The sequence below is a fragment of the Lepisosteus oculatus genome, chromosome 28 (assembly GCF_040954835.1).
Source record: "Lepisosteus oculatus isolate fLepOcu1 chromosome 28, fLepOcu1.hap2, whole genome shotgun sequence".
Taxonomy (NCBI): domain Eukaryota; kingdom Metazoa; phylum Chordata; class Actinopteri; order Semionotiformes; family Lepisosteidae; genus Lepisosteus; species Lepisosteus oculatus.
Genome location: NC_090723.1, coordinates 9,334,645 through 9,355,430, shown reverse-complemented (window position 1 = coordinate 9,355,430; position 20,786 = coordinate 9,334,645). Strand labels below are relative to the sequence as shown.

The 20,786-nt window shown below is 42.1% G+C and overlaps 2 protein-coding genes across 3 annotated transcripts; both read left to right on the top strand.

The window, feature by feature from the left end:
- Positions 1-801: 801 nt before the first annotated feature.
- Positions 802-6,377, top strand: hoxb10a (homeobox B10a). Its single transcript, XM_006638356.3, has 2 exons — positions 802-2,537; positions 4,615-6,377. The coding sequence occupies exons 1-2, from the start codon at positions 1,754-1,756 to the stop codon at positions 4,887-4,889; spliced, it is 1,059 nt and encodes a 352-aa protein (XP_006638419.3). The 5' UTR covers positions 802-1,753; the 3' UTR covers positions 4,890-6,377.
- A 146-nt stretch (positions 6,378-6,523) lies between these two features.
- hoxb9a (homeobox B9a) lies at positions 6,524-19,072 on the top strand. 2 transcript variants are annotated; one of them, XM_069185665.1, is made up of 4 exons: positions 6,524-6,636; positions 9,814-9,946; positions 10,536-13,716; positions 16,934-19,072. In XM_069185665.1, the coding sequence occupies exons 3-4, from the start codon at positions 13,203-13,205 to the stop codon at positions 17,167-17,169; spliced, it is 750 nt and encodes a 249-aa protein (XP_069041766.1). In that variant the 5' UTR covers positions 6,524-6,636; positions 9,814-9,946; positions 10,536-13,202; the 3' UTR covers positions 17,170-19,072. The 2 variants fall into 2 exon arrangements, with proteins under 2 accessions (XP_069041766.1, XP_006638381.1); XM_006638318.3 differs by lacking the exon at positions 9,814-9,946.
- The last annotated feature ends 1,714 nt before the right edge of the window (positions 19,073-20,786 follow it).

The window sequence follows — 20,786 nt, the reverse complement described above, 5'->3', positions numbered from 1 at the left end:
CTTAGCGTGTCTGGTTTGTGCAGGAAAGCAGAAACGAAAATACTTTGGGGGATGGTTTCCATGGAAAAAGCACTCATGGATTTTGTCAGAAGTGTGCATCTATTAATGTGCAAGAAAAAGCAAATATCAAATCAGACACTAAACATTTTATTTTCCTTTGAATTTGAACTAACAAAATCTCATCATTTTTCGCGCATCAAGTGTTCCGTTAACAACGACAGAATTCTGTTGTTAATTACTAATGGTAAAACTGCACTGTCCCTATTCCAACAAAACATTTTCCCTAACTCGATTATGTTTTGTTTGATAACTCTAGATATCATCAACGAAATTGCAAAAAATAAAAAAATCGAACATTTCACGACTATAAAAAGATTACTTTTGTGTAGGATTTTACCTTCTTATTACTTTTATCCTGTAAATACTAAGGAAAGGTAAACGGAGTTTATTATTTAGATCTCTTCATTGATTCTGAATCGTATTTTTTTGCAGAAAATACACTCGATTCATGATTAATTTCTCCATTCCGTAATTTTAAAATGTGATTATTGTGAATTCGAATGCTGTGCCGAACATTCGAAAGAATCTTTTACCTGCAATAGCCACAAATATACTAAATACATCTTTCTGTTTTAAAATAAACTGCATATTTTTAAATCTGTTAATTGTATTCGCGCGTTTAAAGGTGGTAAAAACATTAATTGATTTTAAAAAATAGTCGAAACCATTTTTATAACTGTTCTACAAATACTACAAATACCGAAAAAATATACACGTATCCTACTCGGACTGAAATACAGAAACCAAGTTATTCTATTATTAAAAAAAAGAAAATCATAGTTTTCATTTGTTTTTACTGGGTAAAATGTACATGTTACCCCAAGGGTTCAGAAGCCGAGGGACACGTCAATACTGTGACCACTGTAGGAAAATCAGTCTTAGAAATGAAACTAACCATTAATTGACATTTTGTTTCCAGTTGTGGAAATAAAACGAGATACGGCCTCTCTCGCAGAAGCACTTGAACGAATTGTTGTTTCGCTCGCAAGCACAAAGGCTTGTTTCATATTGTGGGGTGCCTCTGTGAAATTAGCTCTACGAAATCAAGTTGTTCGGTTCGTTAACAGCCGCCCCTAGTTTTAATTTAACTAAAAGAAAAACCTTAGAGTGCTGAACGCCAGTATCTCTTCGGTAATAAGTGCTTCGAAATTTCCTGGAGATGGTGATTTGATTAAGTTATTTAAGATCCAAAGCGAATGTCTAACTAGACTTCGGGGAGACTGGCTTGCTTAAACAGCGATCGGTATCAGTTTGCATCTTTGATCATCGCTCTTCATATCTTTAAAGCGAAGCCGAGCACCGAAGAGAAAACTAGTTTTAATACGATGCAGATTTTTTCTGCAACCACGCAGGCTATAAAAGATATCTAAAAGACCAACGCATCTATGGGTACTTTATCTGCAGGTTGGCAAGTGTTTGTTTTTTAACACCGGGTCAATGCATTGAATTCTCCGTGAGAGCAGAAAGCCCCCCAAAAATGAAATCTGTATCCTATTTTTATAATCAATTAAACATGGATGTCCGCCTCGGCGACTATGCTTGTTGAAGAGAAGCAGCACCGCATGGGAGGAGTCGGGACGGACAGCTGGCTCTCTGATTGGCCCCCGCACAGGAAGTAGCCCTGAAACGCTTTTCTATTTGAAACGCCAATTGACAGGGACCCCCTTCGCCTTCGCCAAAATATGCCCTAGCAATGTCATGCTCTGAAAGATCCCCTTGCAACGCTTTTTCTGTTAACTCTTTAATAAGCGGCGGTCACGGGGAGTCTCCCTGCGCCATCTATCAGCTCGACGGTTCCGCCCAGGATCCCTGGGCTTCGGTGTCAAGTCCGGACAAAGTCGGGAAAATGAATCCGCACCACCGCCAGCCGTCGCAGCCGACAGTGGGTTTCCCCTCGCACCAGTTTCACCCGGGGCTGGCGCACTGGGGAGAGCACCCGAGCCCCGAGCGAGCCCAGCAGGTGAGCGCTTGTCCCTACGGCGCGTCCATTGGAAAGGACGATTCCTCCTACTTCTTCCTCGAAACGGCCAAGCACCCTAAACCGCTGCCAGATGTTTCCGCCTTCACCAGACTCGTGTCGGAGATGGGCTCGATGAGCAGCGCTGCCGGGCCCATCCAGGGTTACTTCCGTCCGGAGCAGTCCTACACGGGGCTGAAACTCCTCGATTACAGCGCCCCGGACCTGCCTCCGGGCGCCCACCCCTCCTCGTCCCACTCGGACTCTCAGCAGCTGTATGACCTGGGCTTTCCCGAGCAGCACTGCACGGAATCGGACAAGAAGACCCCGAGCGGTGATGTGACACCTGGCAGCCCCCTCTGTCCGCCACAGAAGGGCAGCAGCCACGGCATCATCGTCATCAACCACAACCACCACAACAACAACAACTGCAAGGCAGACGTAGCTCCGGGACTGCTACAGGACAAACCCCTCTCGGAATTTCCTGCAGGCGATAAAACTCCTGGACAGGACGCGCAAGGTGGGTAGATACAGTAGAAACGAGATGAAACGGCGTCGTTGATGATAACGACAGGAAAACAGGGTTCCCTCTCGGCTGAGAGGGAAAAAAGGTGATTTTCTAAAGGCTGTAAAGGAAGGGGCGCCAGAACAACAAAAAAAGGACGCCTGCTTACAAAATTAATTTATTGCACCGAAGCCCCAGCGCCAGACTGAATTGCACTATTTACTGTGCTCTTTATAACATCAAAAACAACGGAAGGCTTCTTTTGTGAACTGGGAGAGTATAGCAGGCTATAGGTGAGCAATTAGCCCAGATCTATAGAGAAAGCCATATCCCCTTAAATGAAAACTAACAGCATGCGGGGAGCGTTTTTTTTTTTACCAGATCTGCTCGATCTACAGGATGAATTAAATCCTCTAGAGTAAACCCAATCCCAAACGTTCATTTTACGGCCGTGTGCATTCTATAAAATAAAAAAAACGTTTTCGTATTGCAGTGCAAAATCTCCTACAACAAATTATAAATGATTTGATTTTCCGGGGGGGTTTGGTGCAAGAATTTAATCAGCGCGAGCCCCCCGTGCACACACTGGATTCCGGCTTAACTTGAAATCTTTGGAGCAGACGTAACCACTCAGTAACCATCTTTTAAAAGCCACCCAGTAGGTTAAAACTGTTGCCTTTGCACCGTGTCTGTAACAGGGAGTTTTGTCGTTAAGGGGCAACAGTACGACAACGGCGCTATGGCTCTGTTCGACGTCAAAGCTCGGCTTTTCGGAGAGCCAACGGCAGACAAAAAAATATCAACAGACACCAAAATCTTTCCTCAGGATTGAAATTTTGCGCTTTTTTATTTTTAGTTTGAGAAGAAAAAACCAAACATTTCGAGTACAAGTCATATTAACAAAACTAATAGTAAAAAAATAATACAATAAAGTAGAAATAACCCATTATAAATCTAGAACACCGTGAGAAAACCTATAATATATTAATATATAATAATACTCTATTATTTTTCCCCCCAATAATACAAATTTGAAGAAATCCAGTAGTAACAAACAAAGGTATTCATGTGATAAACCCAATGTAATACACACAATAGTGTCTTTGAAATTGAACATCTCGTTTGTCTTCATAGTCATTTATTTTATCATAATTTTGTATATGCCCACATTGCTCCTGTACATTAAAATAATTGTCTGCTAGCTGCCCAGATAAAGATAATGCGTCAGATGATAAATTCAAATTGTAAAATGTATCGCATGTAGTTTTCAGAATTTTTCACTGATTCAAATTGCAAGTTATGGATTAGGCCTACTAATGTATTTCGTTTAACGTCGAAATTTAGTATCAGGTCGAACACTAGTATCCTCGTTTCTGGAGGAAAACGGGAACTTGCATAATTGTAGATTTATTTTGTTAGCAAAAAGCATTTTTTCACACAGCGGAGAAGAGATTGCGGAAACTCGTCAGATGAAAGATTCCGGCACTCCTGGAAGAAAATCGTGCAGCGGATGCCACAAATATTATTCAATTAATCTCAAATCCTCAATCCTAAAAATCGTCCACGTATTCGCGGTTTAATCGTTAGATGGCCCTCTGAAAAGAACTAGATACATCACTTTTATGATTGAATTCACAAACACACTTTCTCCCCCGCTCTCACACTGTACTGTACATCCTTTGGGAACTGTTCATTTTAAACGAGGAAACTAACGAGAATTTATCGTGCTAGGACAGTAACTGTCACCTGGACGATCAGGTGCAAAACATTTGTTTTATGTTTTGCATTTTTTTTTCGTTTATTTTCGCTGGGATGGCTTTACATTGCAGTAGCGGGGCAGTACAACAACAGGAATCTTCATCAGCCATCAGGAGACCCAGGGTCACCAGTGGTGTGCTTTTGAATGTCTGCTGTATGCCGGTATTTCGATCCTTGAATCGTATAGTTGCTTTTCAGTGACGGCTTACTTAATGTAAAGGGTCAAACGTTGAAGGTGTTGTCTATGTGCGTACACTCTATATAGGACGCGCAACAGAGAAAACATTTTTTTAATTAAAAAGTGAATAAAAAAGTCTTATTTCTCACTTGGCAGAAGACTCAAAGGCTGAAAGTGCCGCTACCGGCTGGCTGACCGCGAAAGCCGGAAGGAAAAAGCGCTGCCCGTACACCAAACACCAGACCCTGGAGCTGGAGAAGGAGTTCCTCTTCAACATGTACCTGACCCGAGAGCGCCGCCTAGAGATCAGCCGCAGCGTCAACCTCACTGACCGCCAGGTCAAGATCTGGTTCCAGAACCGGCGGATGAAACTGAAAAAAATGACCCGAGACCACAGGGCTCGAGACGTGACTGCACACTTCTCCCTGTGACGCACCGGGGGGGTTTCGGGGTCTCGGGGACAGTCAGATCCGGGACGCATCTCCTCCCAGACTCTGAAGCGGCGCCGCAGGCCTGGAGAGACCGGACTAGAGACCATCCAGAGACTCAGAAGACCAGACACTTGCATGGAGACACGTTTTCTTATTATCTTAAAGTTCTACGTTCCAGAGGTCACTAAACACGGCCTCCAGTATAACTTAACCTTGGACCACGGAAGCACCTTATAGTTTATTTAAACGGTCTTATAAATGGTGAAAATGTGATGTAAATGTGTTTCGTTTCATTAGTTTACTCCTTCGATTTCTCCTCTTCCCCTCTTTGGCCTCCGCATAAACGATGCGACTGGTTGTGCAGGTCTTCTTCCTCTCTCCTGTTTACAGGAAATGTGTGTAGGGAATTTACAACCAAAGACGTTTTCTTTTATATAAAAAAGCTGCATTGCGGTTTGATGTTGTATTTCTTTATGTTGTTTACCCTGTCTTTGCATATTTAGGAAAAGCATCTTAATTTCCCCCCGGGACGCTAAGTTAAAGAGTGTTACAAATACAAGCACACAACGGACTTGACTACAATTTTTTTTTTTGCAACGAAACCTGTTTTTGGTTTGGAGCTGCTCGGACTAACAGTTTTCTTGCTCTAAGCAAGCTGTCCCTAACGGGTTTCGCGTCAACACGAACTTTTAATGTTTAAAAAAAAAAGAAAGCATGAATGTATTTTAATGTTTATGGTTATTTCGTATATTCTGTACAAAAAAAAGTTTTTAAAATGAAAAGGAGCTCGCAGTTTTGATTCTGTATATGGGTGGTTATTTTCATTCGTTTAATTGTGTTCTGTGGTTGACTAATATAGAGACTGCTCCCATAACGGCAGGCGTGTGAAATGTCTTGTTTTCTTCCTCAACGAAAAATATCTCGTACTGGAGTCGTCTTTTCGCCTCTGTGAAGTCCCTTCTGTTTCTCAAGAGGTTGGAATTAGGAAATTGCGATTTCTGCTTTAGCGCTGGGCGAATCGCTGCTTTATACTGCTGTATCTGGCGCTTCGAGAGTCTTGAGTCCGCGTTGAAAATTGTCCAGAAATGAAAACTCATGTGCAGAGCAGGATGTTAAAAATGGGAACCAGAGGCAACACAAATAGCTTGTTTAGTATTAAACTGTCCCGGCCGTTGTGTTCGTTATATGCGATTGTATTTATATGCGTCTTCTTTGTGTGTTTCCAGAAGATGATCGCGTAATTTTATCCTCTGGAGTTTTTTTTTTAAAGGGTAGCTGTAAATGTTTCTTCGAGGTGAATTAGTTTGCGAGTGGGGGGGGGTATACGAGTTAGGAACAAGAGAGTTGAGCAGAAACCTAAGAAATAATAAACGAGAATACAACGGAATAAAATACAATGACGTGTACTTATTTTAAAAGCTGTAAAACCAAAGACATGTGCGTCGGTTTATTGTACTTCTGCAAAATAAAGTGTTTGTTAAAAATGTAGTGCGGAGGCGCTGCTAAGTGAGTGTTTGTCCAGCCCCTTGTTTTTATAGCTCGAATTCGACGAGCAGCCTTAACCCCGTGATGCGCAATTTAAATTGTTCGAAGTTCAAAAGCAAGGGTAAAGTTTATTGAATTTCCTCCGACGTGCGTTTATATAGCCTTACCGTCGCACTAAGACGACTCTTGCGCGGAGACGAGGCAAGACGCTGAATTCAAGGGAGGTGTGGAGCCTGTCCGGCGCCAGGCGATGGATAATTCAGTTGGGTTCTGTATTATCTATGTATCTCCGTGTGTGTGTGTGTGTGTTTGCCGAGAATAACGAATTTAAATCATTTGAAGGGTAGAGAAGAGAAAGCATTTTTTCAGGTGAATCACCCCAGGGAAGTTGAATTATCGTCTGAAGGCCTCGGGTTTATGTTTAAAGATATTTCGTTCTCTTCTGCTTTCTTGGACTCTTTCGTCTGTGTGTTTAACTGTGGGCCGTTCAAACCACCAGCCTATCCTTTTGGCGAACTCCAGGCCTCTTGAATGTATTTTGCAAAATTTCTATATTTGGTTGGTAAACGTTAGCATCGGCGAAAACGAATTCTGTGCCCTTTCGTTTTTAATGTCAGACTAGGTTTGTATTTTACGCTGGGTTATAAGTGTTAACTGGCTATCTGGGCTCGCACGCCTGTGATTGACAGCTGTTCGCCTTTTGTTTGGATGAGCAATAATGGAATAGCTGTGCGCGCCCGCCATGTTGAAAACGCACCATTTTAAGACAGGATGAGAGTCTCAGACTGAAGAATCTGAATTGAGAGAAACAGACTCTTTAGCTGTGGGAGGGATGACTCGGTATAATTAGGTTTATTTTCCTTGGAGAAATTATCTCGCTATTTCTACCGTCGCCCTGTAACGTTGCCTCCTATAATTTAACGACTACACTATAGTTCAGTCCCTGGGCATAATTGCAGTGAATCGAAGAACCGTAGCTCTTGCCAGATTTCGCATTCTGTACCAATGTGACTAAGAACAAAATGTGAGAGTCCAGTCTGAGCCGTGTTTACCATCTTACAAATTACATTATATACAGAGAGGCGGCTTAATTCAGAAGGATTTGACTGCGCTTCAAAGTATCTTAGCAACCGTTTCTCTCCGGATGACGCCTCAGGGTGCATGTGACGTCACTTTCCCAGCTAGCCCAATGGCCTTTTCCGAGAGTCTGATTTTATGCTAATCTTCGCCTTTGAACCCGAGGAGAGCCGAACTGCTGTGTGATTTAGGTAGTTTCATGTTGTTGGGCTGCAAGTTTATAATCACAGGAACCTGAAACTGCCTGAATTACTCCAGTTATTTAACGCCGAACCTTCTGAGAAAAAAAAAACCCACGATAACGGTATTGGAGAACAAGAATCTTGCCATCTAGAAATTTATTGATTTTGTAAGGAAAAACCCTTCTTCGGGTGTGACGGCTTTTAAATGAAAACCGACAAAATGATTTGTGAATACTGTAAAAAGTGGAGCCGGTGTCCACAGGTTCGTGTGTCACTTTCCCAAATTTTTTCAGACTTTAAAACTCTGAAAGCTACGTCCTGTAACATACAGCCTCTCGCCTTGTATCTGCAGCCAGCGCTATTCTCAAAATTAACTGGCCTGCATTTACGCTTTTGGGTTTATCAATCCTGCTATAATTTTCAACAAAAACTTTATTTTTTTTGTAACTAGTTATGAGATGCCTGGGGACTTTACGACAGATTCCCTTTGCCTTCAGCCTGAGGGGAAAAAAAAACTCTCTCTCGGCTTGTGGATACTCTAAAAAAATAAAACCGTGATTTTCTTGTTCAGAACAGGACAATCCGCTTTCAGTTGAATTATTCACATGCGTTTTGAAAGGTACGCAGGCTGGTACAATACAGACGCGATGGGAAACATATATTGCTTTAAAGAATGGTTATGGTTTCATGGTGTAATAATGGAATAATTCAATTCAGGAAAAGAACAACACAGCAGCATTCCGAAAATGTCCATATTTATTTACTTGGGGAAAAAATACAATTTTTCGTTTAATGAGAGCCTTACATGTACAGGACAAAAATGTAGACAAAAAAAAGGGCCACTGAGTTTAAATATCTTCGGATCCGATTCAGAAAAGACACAATGTTTTCCGTGCCTCATTTTTGTGCTGGAATTAACCCTGCGTTAATGAAATATATTATATATATATATTATATTATATAGAACAATATATAAAATAACATATAATATATAGAATAATTTATATATAACAATATATAATATAATGTATTGCGTCTTACCCTAGTTTTACTTCTTACACATCAGGATTCGCGGAATTTTATGAACGATATGGCACTGTGTCGATTTTCAGCGCTGTGCCGATTTTTAGTGCCTCGCTGAGGTGGTTTCTTCTGCGAGATTCTCCCAACAGACGAGCGACAACACAAGAATATTTGTGTGCAGCGCTCCACCCCGCTTTCCCAGCCGGTACAAAGGAAGCGTGAACTATTCAAAATACGAAGCAACATTATTGTTAAAATAATTAGTTTTTCGTGTTTTCTGGGTGTGATATTACCCCTTATTGCTGAGAAACGCTTATAATTGTTATTATTTCGGTGCTGCGTTTGTCATATGGAAATGAAACTCATGTTTAAATGGTGGGGCACGACAGTTATACTGTTATATATTCCCAGGGTCTACAAATCTGCAGTAAGGCGTATTCGCACATAATAATAGCAACTCTATTTATTAAATATCTTAATGATATTCCTGCGTTTTCGAAGTTTGGAGCGTCTGGAATTATTTTTATTATTACTACTACAAGATGTTGTGTGTCGCTGCTAATTGTTTTTCATGTTCTTACAAATTTAAAGAATACGAATTCAGGGACTGTTTTTCAGAAGAATTCGCCGCTGTCACGTTGGTGTTTCAGTAGCAGGCTCAAATCCTAACTCGCTTAAATAACACCGAAAAAGTTTAAAGGCTTTACTCCACCCAAGTCAGACAATGTGCAATATGAATAGCGATGGTTCTTCTCAATAAACATACCTTTTTAATAATCGTTATCAAAACCACATGCTTGAGTACACGCGTCTAGATCTAGATATCAGGAGAGTATAGATATTCCAGCATACATATGTCGTACCGAATTGTCTTAAGACTGTAATTCGCGTGATACTTTAATTTGTAAAATCGAACAGCCCATCACAAACCACAGCTCTGGTCTGATCCCTCGGGTATCGATCTGGAAGGTGGAGCTTTGATTTTTTTTTATTTATAGTCAGAAATATTAAGGGGAAATTCTGGGAAATAGATTTGGTGGGGAGGGGAGATAAAACACGGGCCATGTGATATTTTTTTAAATTAAAGCAAGTAGCATTTTTGTGTCAGATGACGTCGGCGATACGAAATAATTCAACATGATGTCTTATGTTCTAAGAAACCCCGGTCCGATGAAGACGCAACGTCTCGGCGCCTGTCGTGTTTTCATGTTTCACCATGAAAATCGCAACCTGGCCGCAGTCGGCACCCACGAAGAGCTACACTTGGGTTTCTGTCAAAACCGATTTAAGGCAAGTCGTCCCGGGCCTGCGATTATTCTACAGTTGCAGTTTTAGCCGGGATTGTAGGTTTGTCGTGTCTTTGCCTTGTGGATTTGAGCGAAAACTTGCAGTTTAGAGCGGCGGAGAGAATCACCTCTGACCTTTGACTCCAGTCTGCATGGCAAAGGTCACCACATTTGGACTTCAGCTACAACTTCAACCACAATCCTCAGCATAATGTATATAGTATGGATCTTTTTCAGCCATATATATTTTCCGGAGAAGGAATCAAAGTACTGCAAATCCACGTTGGCCATACCGTATTCTAACACTCCACTCAACCTGTTACTAATAGTTAACATATGAGGATTTTCCTTCTTCTCCAGAAATGCAGTTTTATTTTAAGGCTGCTGTGTCATGACACTGAGAAAAGAGTTAAATGTAACTTCGCTGAACACTCACAGTCTTAGCACAAATTGAGTAGAAGATCAATCCCTGTGTTTCATGGTTTTTTTTTTGGAGGGGGGGGCGGACGGGTGTTTTTTTCTTCAGATGTGACGGCGGGTTAGACCACAGCGCTAAATATCTTTATTAATTTGGCGTATCCCTCTCTCCTCAGCCTTCTGAAACATCACGGCCAACAATGGCAGGAGGCGCGAGGGAGAGAGTGGTGCCTGAGCACGAGCACCAGTCTCCTCCGCAGTCTCGTGCGGGTTTACTTTTTTTTTTTTAAATAAAAGTACCCGGATAAGACATTTCAAAATAAAGAAATTCGATTTCAACTTTTGTTGTTGCTGTTTTTTTTAAAAGAGAAAACGCGAAAAACACTCCGAGCAACAGAGTCGCCGCTGTTAAGAAAGCGGGGCGTTTCTCCGTCAAGACTGTAGGTTAAAAATTCCACTTGGTTGTTTTGGTTTAATAAAACATGTCATAATCAGAATTTCCCTGTACCTTCTCTGTCATACAGCACTGAATAGTTATTTATGACATTTCTGCTGCAGAAATTCGTGAAGGCAGCTTTTTGATAGCCTGTTTAAACGGTTATAAAACACCCGAGCATAATCTAAACCATATAATTTTACACGTTTACCTTCCCTTCTCGCTTAGGGGAAATTTGCGTCCTGTAGTCGCACAGTGTAGTAATTCTTTAGAGAGAGACTGTGGCTCTCGAAACAGGCAGGAATTTCCTACTGCGCTACAAACAGCCCTGCTCTGTGGCTTTGTGTATGTCTGTACGTGTGGGGGGAAGAGTTTATGAAGAAAGGTTGTTTTTTCGAGAGCGCAGAACACCCTCGTCTATAAAACGCTCTTTCCTCGACGGTGGAAAAAATATGATCTGTGCGAGTGTGCCTATAAAGGACAGTCTCTTGTTAATCTGACCCCCTCTACCTCTCACTTGTATTATTTTTTCTTGTCTGTAAAATTCGTTTTTAGATACTTGTCCTAGGAGAGAGAGACAATCTCCCCAGACAAGCTCAGAGGATTAGACCGAAACGAAAATATACAGAATTATGTGTCCATTATGTGCCTATTAGAACATTACAGGCTTGCAAACGGTAATATAGGTTCAGAGAAATGACCGTGAACATCGTGTAATAATTCAAATAAAAAAATGTTAATTTACATAATGAATTCACTATAATGTTTTTCATATTTACTAATGCGTAAGCAAGTCTTGACTGCTCTAGACAGTATCAGTTGTGCAACGCTGATAATATCTTAAGGTAGTTCTCTTTTTCTTAACAAAAAGTCTGGAATTGTTAAGTGTTTGGGCACAAACTAAGAATAACTACAGTATACCACGGTGAATGGGGAAAACGCAGTATCCTCTAACAGACCAATGGCACCAAATCATAAAATATTACAGTACAGGCCTCTTAAAGACGAAAGGAAGAGCGTCGTAACTTCCATTATTTTTACAAATTACACTCGTTCGCATCACTGGTTATATCTTTCTAACTCGGAAAGCGAAACGACGCGGAGAAAACTCTTGGGCGGCGTCGCCCTTAAGGAATGGAAATCTTTAACAAGACTAGCCTTTTCACACACTGGAAAAAAAAAACAACAAATCAGAGGGTTTAATGTTCTGCTTTTCTGCGCTGCGGCGATGAGCGCTGAGCAGGATGGGCTCTTTAAGTAAAATGGTCGCTATCGCGTGAAAGCGGGGCCGTGCCGGCGGACGCCCGGGTATCGCTGTAACGTGCCAGATCTTTCAGGTTAGGTGGCGAATCCTTCAAAGAGATTTAAAAGAACATTCCCAAACCCACCCCAGCTCACCTGCTCCGCCGTGTCGTTGCATGGAGAGTTTGGTCCTGTACCGCACAATACGTGTTTATGTTTATATTCACCATTTCTACTGCGTTTGATGAAAGTTTTGTGTCTAAGAAGAAGGCAGATCTTGAAGCAGTGCCGTTTATGGTGTGCTCCACAGGCAGTATATCAAGCCTATAAAATCAAAGCTGCCGTTTTTATTATAGTATTTAACTACCCCCAAAAAAAGTTTAAAGTAGTTTGTTCCGTAAGTACAGAGTGGTTCTACGCGGGAGCGTTTAACGCGCTCGTAAAGAAAAAAAATGACAGTTAATTTTCTAATAAACTGCTTTTTATATGAAGAAAAACACCGTCGAGCGAATAATAACAAACCAGCTACAGTGCAGACGTATGGGGAATGAAGACCCCCCAATTATAGAAAAAAACATTGCTAGAGATGGAGAACAAAATAATGGCTTTTTTTTTTTTAGAGAAAATTGGAATAATATCTGTGGTTGAACGTCGTGACGGATTTGAAAGCTGTTTTGGAGCTCACCGAGTTAGCCAATAAAATACAAGGCACATTAGTAACGTGCTCATCAGCCTGAAACTAATTTAAGTCTGTATTTTTCAGATCTCCGCTTATTGCTGGGCATGCACAGAAATACGTGCGCGCTGTGTTTATGATCTTTATGCAGCGCAATTCGGTTATTTTGCCGTTTCAGATCGCCATGGTTACACGGCCCGTGCGCTGCTTTGCATATTGCATAAACATCGCAAATTATGTAAAAAAAATATAGATAGCGCGAGAAGAGGACAGCGCCGTGCTGCCCCTCGGCGGATTGATTTACGCCTCATTGACGCTTTATCAGGAACACGAAAAAAGTCTGACCAATCATTTCGCTTCGAGCTCGCTGCACAGTGAAGCAGCTGCACTTTGTTGGCGAGGAAGTTGGGAAAAGCGTAGTGTACAAATCGAGATCTGTCCTCTGTATTTTTTCCCTTCAATGAACCGTGCTTTGTATAATGTCTGAGAATGTCCATTTCTGGAGCTCTTAGCAGTTACTATGTCGATTCCATTATAAGTCACGAGAGCGAGGATCCGACTTCAGTCAAGTTCTCCAATGTACAGTATCCAAGTCCCAGGCAGCCGGGAGGACACGCTGAGCATCCAGAATTTCCTTCCTGTAGTTTCCAGCCTAAACCTCCCGTTTTCAGCGCGACTTGGAGTCCGTTTAATCCCCACTCTTCCAATGGTTTACCGGCTGTCTACCACTCGTACATCCCGGCGCAAGCGATCCCTTCCCCGGACAATAGATACCTTCGCACTTGGCTGGACAGTGCCCCGAGAACTGAGCCCCTGGCCGGACAGGGACACGTGAAGCTGGAGCCGCTGTTGGGACACCTCGGGGAGCCCCCCAAGCTCGGAGGACAGGACTACAGTTTGGAGTGCCCCTCTGCAAGGGACATTAATTCCAATCAAGGCTCCGGCTTCGAGGACAATAAGGATATTTGTGAAGGTAGCGAAGACAAAGAGGGACCAGATCAAAGTAAGTAGTAAACCGAGGAAGTAAACAGTCTGTAAAGCGTTTAAAAGCTGCCATAAAACTAGAACAAAGCGGGGCAGACCACAGTAACACACGCAGCCCGAATGTGCTTCAAGTGAATTTTTGCTGTATTGCATTTTCTCTGCATTGCTTCTTGAGCGCCTGTACAAGTGCATTATTAATGCCGACTCACAGCCGTCTCCATTTTTCAGCGACCGAAGTTGTGTGCTGAACTCGCCTTCAGATTGTGTCCACCGGCTACCAGCTCACGTACGGACACGCTGTGTTGTGAATTTCTACCGCACGTGCTCTGTGCCCCTGTCTCGTTCCCCCAAGTCCCCCTTATCGTGTGTCGCTGCTTCAGAAATCATCTTCGCCACCGCGATCACAACACTTAAGACAGAGCTCGCACTGTACTGATGACGGACATGGCGTTGCACGGGCGGAAGAAAACCCCCCAAAACATCTTTCTGCTTTTCCTAAAGCTGCTGATGTATTTATTAAGAGCGACAGACGGACGCACACCCCCGTCAAGTGAAAAATGCAGAAATACGCGGTAAAATAATAACAATGCGTTAAGCGTTATAAGGAAAGCCCGGCGTGTCAGGGAGAAGACGAATTTCCTGGAGCGCGTCCAGGAGTGATGCGTGTGTAAATATTTGTGATGGAAAACGGGCATTTTTTTTTTGTTTGATCGTACGAGCTGACATGCAGCGCGCTTAATGAGAACCCTGGAAAGGAAGTTGACAACAGTTCAGCCAAAATGTGGGATGCGTTAGCATTTTTTTATTTCCCTTGCACAATTCTTTGGAAGACGTTTTCCCGTGCACTGACGGCAAAGATTTTGAAAATCCCGTCTTTCTGTATTTTTGACCGAAGGGCTAAATGTTACTCAGAGGGAACGAGAGTGACACCCCCCTCCCGCCCTAACCCACCCAAGACACACACAGTCTCTGCCTTGCTCCTCATTCATGTATGGCGTTTCTGTAGGACAGGTCACTTAGCAGGGGAGAAAAACAAAATCGAGATTTGTGAACAGCAGCGCTTTGTGCTGCGGGCTGAGAGGCTGTGCTCGGTTTATCAGGGCCTCGCTCTGCTCGGGGAAGACAGTGATTTCTGCGCGATGGCGAAGCAAGAAACGTTTGGAGAGACTTACGTGGGTCCTTTAAAAAAAAATGTGTACGCGCACAAAAGAACATAAATTGCATCATTCCGGTAAAAGCCGAACCCCTGCGTGCATGCTCAGTGCAGCGAGAGGCAGGGTGATCTGAAAGGCCTGTTACTTTCGGTTTGGCTTGAATAATTAAAGACGATAGTGAGGCCGAAATCAGCGTCGATTTTAATTCGTCAGAGTTGCCTCTGTAACACAACATGAAAATCTTCATGGTCACAGTGCAACAGAAATCCCCATTGTGTCGCGCTGGGTGAGCCTTCAGAGCAAGCCGCAGAGCGAGAGCAATGAAGCTGAGGAATTCTCATTCCTCTCAGCGCCTGCAGTGACTTATAAGTGAAAAACCTCTTTGGCCCGAAGGTTTATTACGTTATAAGAGGAACAGACATTCCCATTAAACCGCGCGATGTGGGCTCCATGGGACTGAGCCTGCTCCTAATGCTCAAAGGGAAGATGTAATATAAAGGGATCTCAGGCTGGAGAGAGGTGATATATGAGGCCTTGATCTGGAAAGGGCTGTTGCTGAGCGAGACATTTCCACGGGGGAAGTGTGGCGTGTCTGTGTCAGCACAGACATCATAAGAGTGCAATCACTACGTCCCTGTGTCTTTGTTCCTCAGCTGTTTAAACTAAGGACGTTTTCCTGGTTGCTGAAGGTACCAGCAGCATGGTATTTCAGTGTTTCAAAAAGCAGGACAAGACGTGCAAGAAAATGCACGAAACTATCCATCTTTCCCCCTACAACGCCTGTTAACAATCATATTACACACGCAGGAATATTGGTCTATTTGTAATTTAACATTTTAAGCCATAAACTTCAGCATATTTAAGACACGTAATGCAATCTGACCACACACGAAAGGGCTAATGGATATATTTATAGATGTGGCCCGTGCACTGATGGACAGGAGGGAGCTGTGATGAGTGCTGTACCATCCAGTTTGTTCCCTGATTGATTACATAGCCTGGCTGAACAAATACGTTTCAGATATTGAATTTTATAGGTGGGCTTCCTCTTCCAAACGTACCCCAACATTCCCCCCGTGTTACGTTGTAGATAAAGGCCGGTATCCCCGTAGAACTCTTTGGTGTCTCTGGACAGTCGGAACACCGCAGGAAGTGAGATCGACTGATCTGTGAGAAAAACACGACCGAGGCGCCTTTAGCATTTATCAACAGTTTCACCCTCCTAATTACTTAATACGACGCGAAAGTAATTTTATTCTCAACTTGTGAAGAAAACAATGTCTAGCTGAACCAGAGGATGTCTAATTATAAACGCTATTCAACCCCCCCAAGCATATTAATTCGAAGTAGTATTTACAGAGCGGGTAACGGAGGAGAGAAACTACAATGTTAAATTCAATCTGACTGCATTCCTGTCAACGGCATGACGAGAGCAGGGCCGTCTACTGGGACAGAGTGCTCATTCAAATCTGCAGCATATTTTCCAAAAAAGGAGACAATTGTCTGTATAGAGCAACTAAATATTCCGGGAGGGACTATTCCGCTGTGGTTTCTGAAGAGGATTGTGCAACCCACTCGCTGCTGTGCAGTTTAGCATTTAAGGGAAAAAAAGGGCAAGATTATTCTACACGATCTGCCTTTTCTCTTGAAAACATTTTTGGTCTCCTCTGAAAAAGAAAGAGAGTTTCGGAAACTCCAATACCTGTCCGGGACAGTCCAGATGAGCAAAAACTCTGTTCGGTGTTCCTGGTGTATTGCCGCGGTGATACTTTAGTATATGAAAGGATAATCAAATATTAGATTATTTGTATATTTTAACTTTCTCTTTATTTTGTGGTTCAGCTGTAACCCTAGACATTTATAGTGTTTCACAGTCGTAGTCATATAGTAACATATAATAACAGTAATGTCATTTAGTAACAGCAAGAGCGGGCGCACAAACACGAATAACATTCATAATAGTGTGCAACCGTTAGCATTTCAACATTGCACAACATTTCGTGCTTTCTGTGTAACATTTCAGAAGACGCCCCGTGTTGAACGTCTCCTACACAAACCTGTCTTCTTTTCCTGTGCCAACAGATAACCCGTCTGCCAACTGGCTGCACGCTCGCTCCTCCCGGAAGAAGAGGTGCCCGTACACCAAATACCAGACCCTGGAGCTCGAGAAGGAGTTCCTCTTCAACATGTACCTCACGCGGGACAGGCGGCACGAGGTCGCGCGGCAGCTGAACTTGACTGAGCGCCAGGTCAAAATCTGGTTCCAGAACCGCCGGATGAAAATGAAGAAAATGAACAAGGAGCAGCCCAAAGAATAGGGCCGGCAGACTTCAAGGAGAGGGAGACGAGGATCCAACCGCATGAATAATCCGCCGGTGTTCACTTGTGAACATGACGTCCCCACCCCACCCAGCTCCAGTAGTATGTGTACTCAGTGTTAATAATTGTTCAAAGTTTCTTTCAACATTCCTGCTTTTAAACAGGCCGGCCCGTAACATTGGTATTAGTCAGCGAGCTTGGAGGGCCACCTTTGTATCTCAAACCTTTTGCCTGTCCGCCTGTGAAGTAATCATTTTCATTTTAAGATTCGATGACTCCATCGCTATATTGAAGAAAGCTGCTCGCAATCTAGGAGAAGGAATTGTAGATCAGCGTGGCTAATTCAGAAAAACATTATTCTCACTCAAGTATTTCTGCAGAAGTAATAAAATCGTGCGCGCGCGCGCACACAAGTATGTCTTTACCAATTTATTGTCATTATTAAAAAAATATATATACTTTTAACTAACTTTATTATACTGATTTTACAGTATCCAGGAAAAAGAAATAAAATTGTAATGGTTATTCTTGTTTTGCAATATGCTATCCTCTGTGTTGCTCGGCGAAGCTAACAACGAGACATTTCAGTGTTAAGTTCGTGTGTCGTGTTAATAAGTTAATATACTGTAGGCTTATTTAATTTAGTTGGGCTACATATTATGAGCATTTTTTATAAATTGTTCTGATTCCGAGGAGACCATATTTATGCAAAGTTGTGGGAACCTTAACATATTTCCTTAAAATAAATAATTTTCTGTATTCGAATTGCCTTTTGGGAACCATTTAAAAATAAACGTTCTTGTTTTTATCCGAGAAAGGGTGAGTGGTTGTTACGTGTTCAGCACACTGTCACAAAGTAGATTTGATTGTTAATTCTAGACGCACCTCAACATTGAACATTGTAGTAGATTTAATTTTAATGCGAAAAAAGTTTTTTTTAAAAAAAAAAAACATCAACAACGTTTAAAAATAGAAAATACCGATAAGCAGAAATCGAATAAACACGAGGTGGGATATAGGAACAGTTAATTTTCCTTTGGTTGAATGTGTCGCGGAAACAGGGAAGGGGACATCGCTGTTTGATGCAGCTTCGTTTTTTTTTTTCTTTCTTTTATCGAAGACACAAGACATATTGTAAAGGAGTAAATTGTTTACATTACGACTGTCATCACGGGCGTGTTAAATAATTCTTGAAGGCATATTCTATACGTGTGTAGGAATCCGGCATGTCGCACAGTGTTGAAAACACCACTCTGAACGATTCAAACGGGGCGCGACTAAGGGTACAGCAGTTTTTTTGTGTGCTAATTTATTGTTATTAAAGGAATAACCTCAAATCTTTCTATTGCTATGCGGTTTCTACTTTTGTGAGCGGCATGGGTGGGCGAGAATGTCAGGTTATACTTGAATGAACATTTTTGTCTCAATTTGCTTAATGTTTACATTTTCTTTTGGAAGCTGAAGAACATAGAGGTGGTATTTCGACTGGTGTCGTTTTGTTTTCATTCGATAGGTAACATAGATGGTGTTCTTGTTGTTGTTTTTTTATATATCTCTAAATGTATTTCCTATTTTTTGTTGGACAATGGCTAATCTGGTGCTGAGATTCTTTTACGGTGTTTGAGTCTGTCCTTAGTACGTCTGGAGTGTTACTGGAACCTGGGCGCCGTTCCCGCGTCCTCTTCCTGAGCTTAGCTCCTCTCTTCAGAAAGAAAGAGATCCAGAAACTGTCTATTTGAAAGTATGAACTTTGTTATTGTGGTGAATCCTTAACTCCTGTCGGTGGATAGTTCTCTCCGAGGAGAACAGCCGCATTTTTCCTTCTGTATTGTTGGTGTATCTCACGAAGTTGCAATGACACTGTAAATGCTGGATTCGTAATAAATCGTTTACATCTAACAACGTGTCGGTATTATTATTATTATTATTATTATTATTATTATTATTATTATTATTATTATGTTGCAATCGTAGAAGATATTGTGTTGCTGTCGCTGGTTGCTGATGTATTCCGACTTACTGCAATGGGAAGACACCACAACAAGAAACAAAATATGCTCTTTTTCTCAGATCTTAATATTTTTTTTTTTTTTTGCCATCGGTCTGCTACCGTGAAGAGCCCGGGCGGGGACGCGAGGGAAGCCGGAGCTCATCGGCCTTTTGCGGGCTGTCAGTTTTGTTTCGGCTTAATTAAGGGCATGTGTTTTCAAACGTGCATTCGTGCTTCCAAACATTTGTGTTGAATTTGAGAGCTGAATCTGTGATGATCACGAGATGTTCCTCCGAGACCGTTGGCGTCATTTAATATCTTTATACAATAATCCCGGACCAATCTGGTTCTTATTGACAATTACATTTCAGCTGCACAGCGTTCAGTCTCGTAGCATTTGACTCTTAAAAATGAATTTAATTATAATGTATAATTTATATAGATTCTTTAGTTTTATCAGTGTATTAGAAATATTTTGTATTATTTATGACATGAACACTAGGCCTACAGCATGTAATATTATAACATTCTCTTCTGTGATTTATGTATAATATATAGATTATTTTTTTAAAACAACTGAAACTGCTAGATTTATCCAATTATGCCTATCATGAGCATTAGTTTTCTTTTACAATTATTCAGTAACGATGGTATGTGTGTCCATATGCGTACGCACATAAACCTCGCGTTATTCTTACGATGATCACAGATTGATTTCCAAACGGCGGCTAACGTTACAATTTTAACGGATAAGATGTGTGTGTGCCAGATCTTCTATTCACGTTTACGCACGTTCGTTTTTAATCCGCAATTAAACCTCGGAAGCCTCAGTACATCGCTTCGTCAAACTGCAGCTGCATTCCTCGCACATTGAAACATACCAAATAAAATGGAAGTTGTGTATTTTTTAAAAAGGAAAAGCCGTCCCCGCAGTGAGCTAACTGGTGTGGGTCTTTACGCATCACACAGGGAAGAATGCCTTGATCGCTTTTATAAACAAAGCGAAGAAATAATATATAGAGAAAGGGACACCTTTTCCACATCCTCCTCTTTACTCTTACAGTAATTAGGCATTTTTTGGGGGTGCTTTCTGGGGGGTTGGGAGGGTGCAGGAAGCGGACCACCATACACGGGAGAAGCAGAAATTCAATGCGGAATGCCGCAATAAAAGAATATTGAGTGCAATAAAACTTTATAGGGTATAAATTTCTGAAGGTTAAGAACTAAACGGCTGTAAAGCAAACACGGCGAGGGGAAAAGTTTCAAGACCTCCTAAATAACAGTGTTGGAGGTGTCGCGCCAGAGGCGAAGTGTCCCGCTTTCGGGACGGGGACACACCTCTGGCTTCGTTTGTCTCCAACATTTGTTGTTTACGGGGCGCTTTGCAGAGGCCGGGCTGGGTTGGGGGGAGTTACCAGTGTTCCCAGATGCTGTGGAGAGTTTCCGAGCTCGGAAAGCTCTTTTTTCCCCACTCTTTGTTCAGTATCCGAGCTGTTCTTTGACTGCCAGGGACTGGGCCATAAAACGGCACACACATACACACACAAAAAGGTTCCGACGAGACGTCTGGGAGAGGGGATCGTAATCTGTTTACAGCCCTGCTGCCACCGCGCTCGGAATTCCATT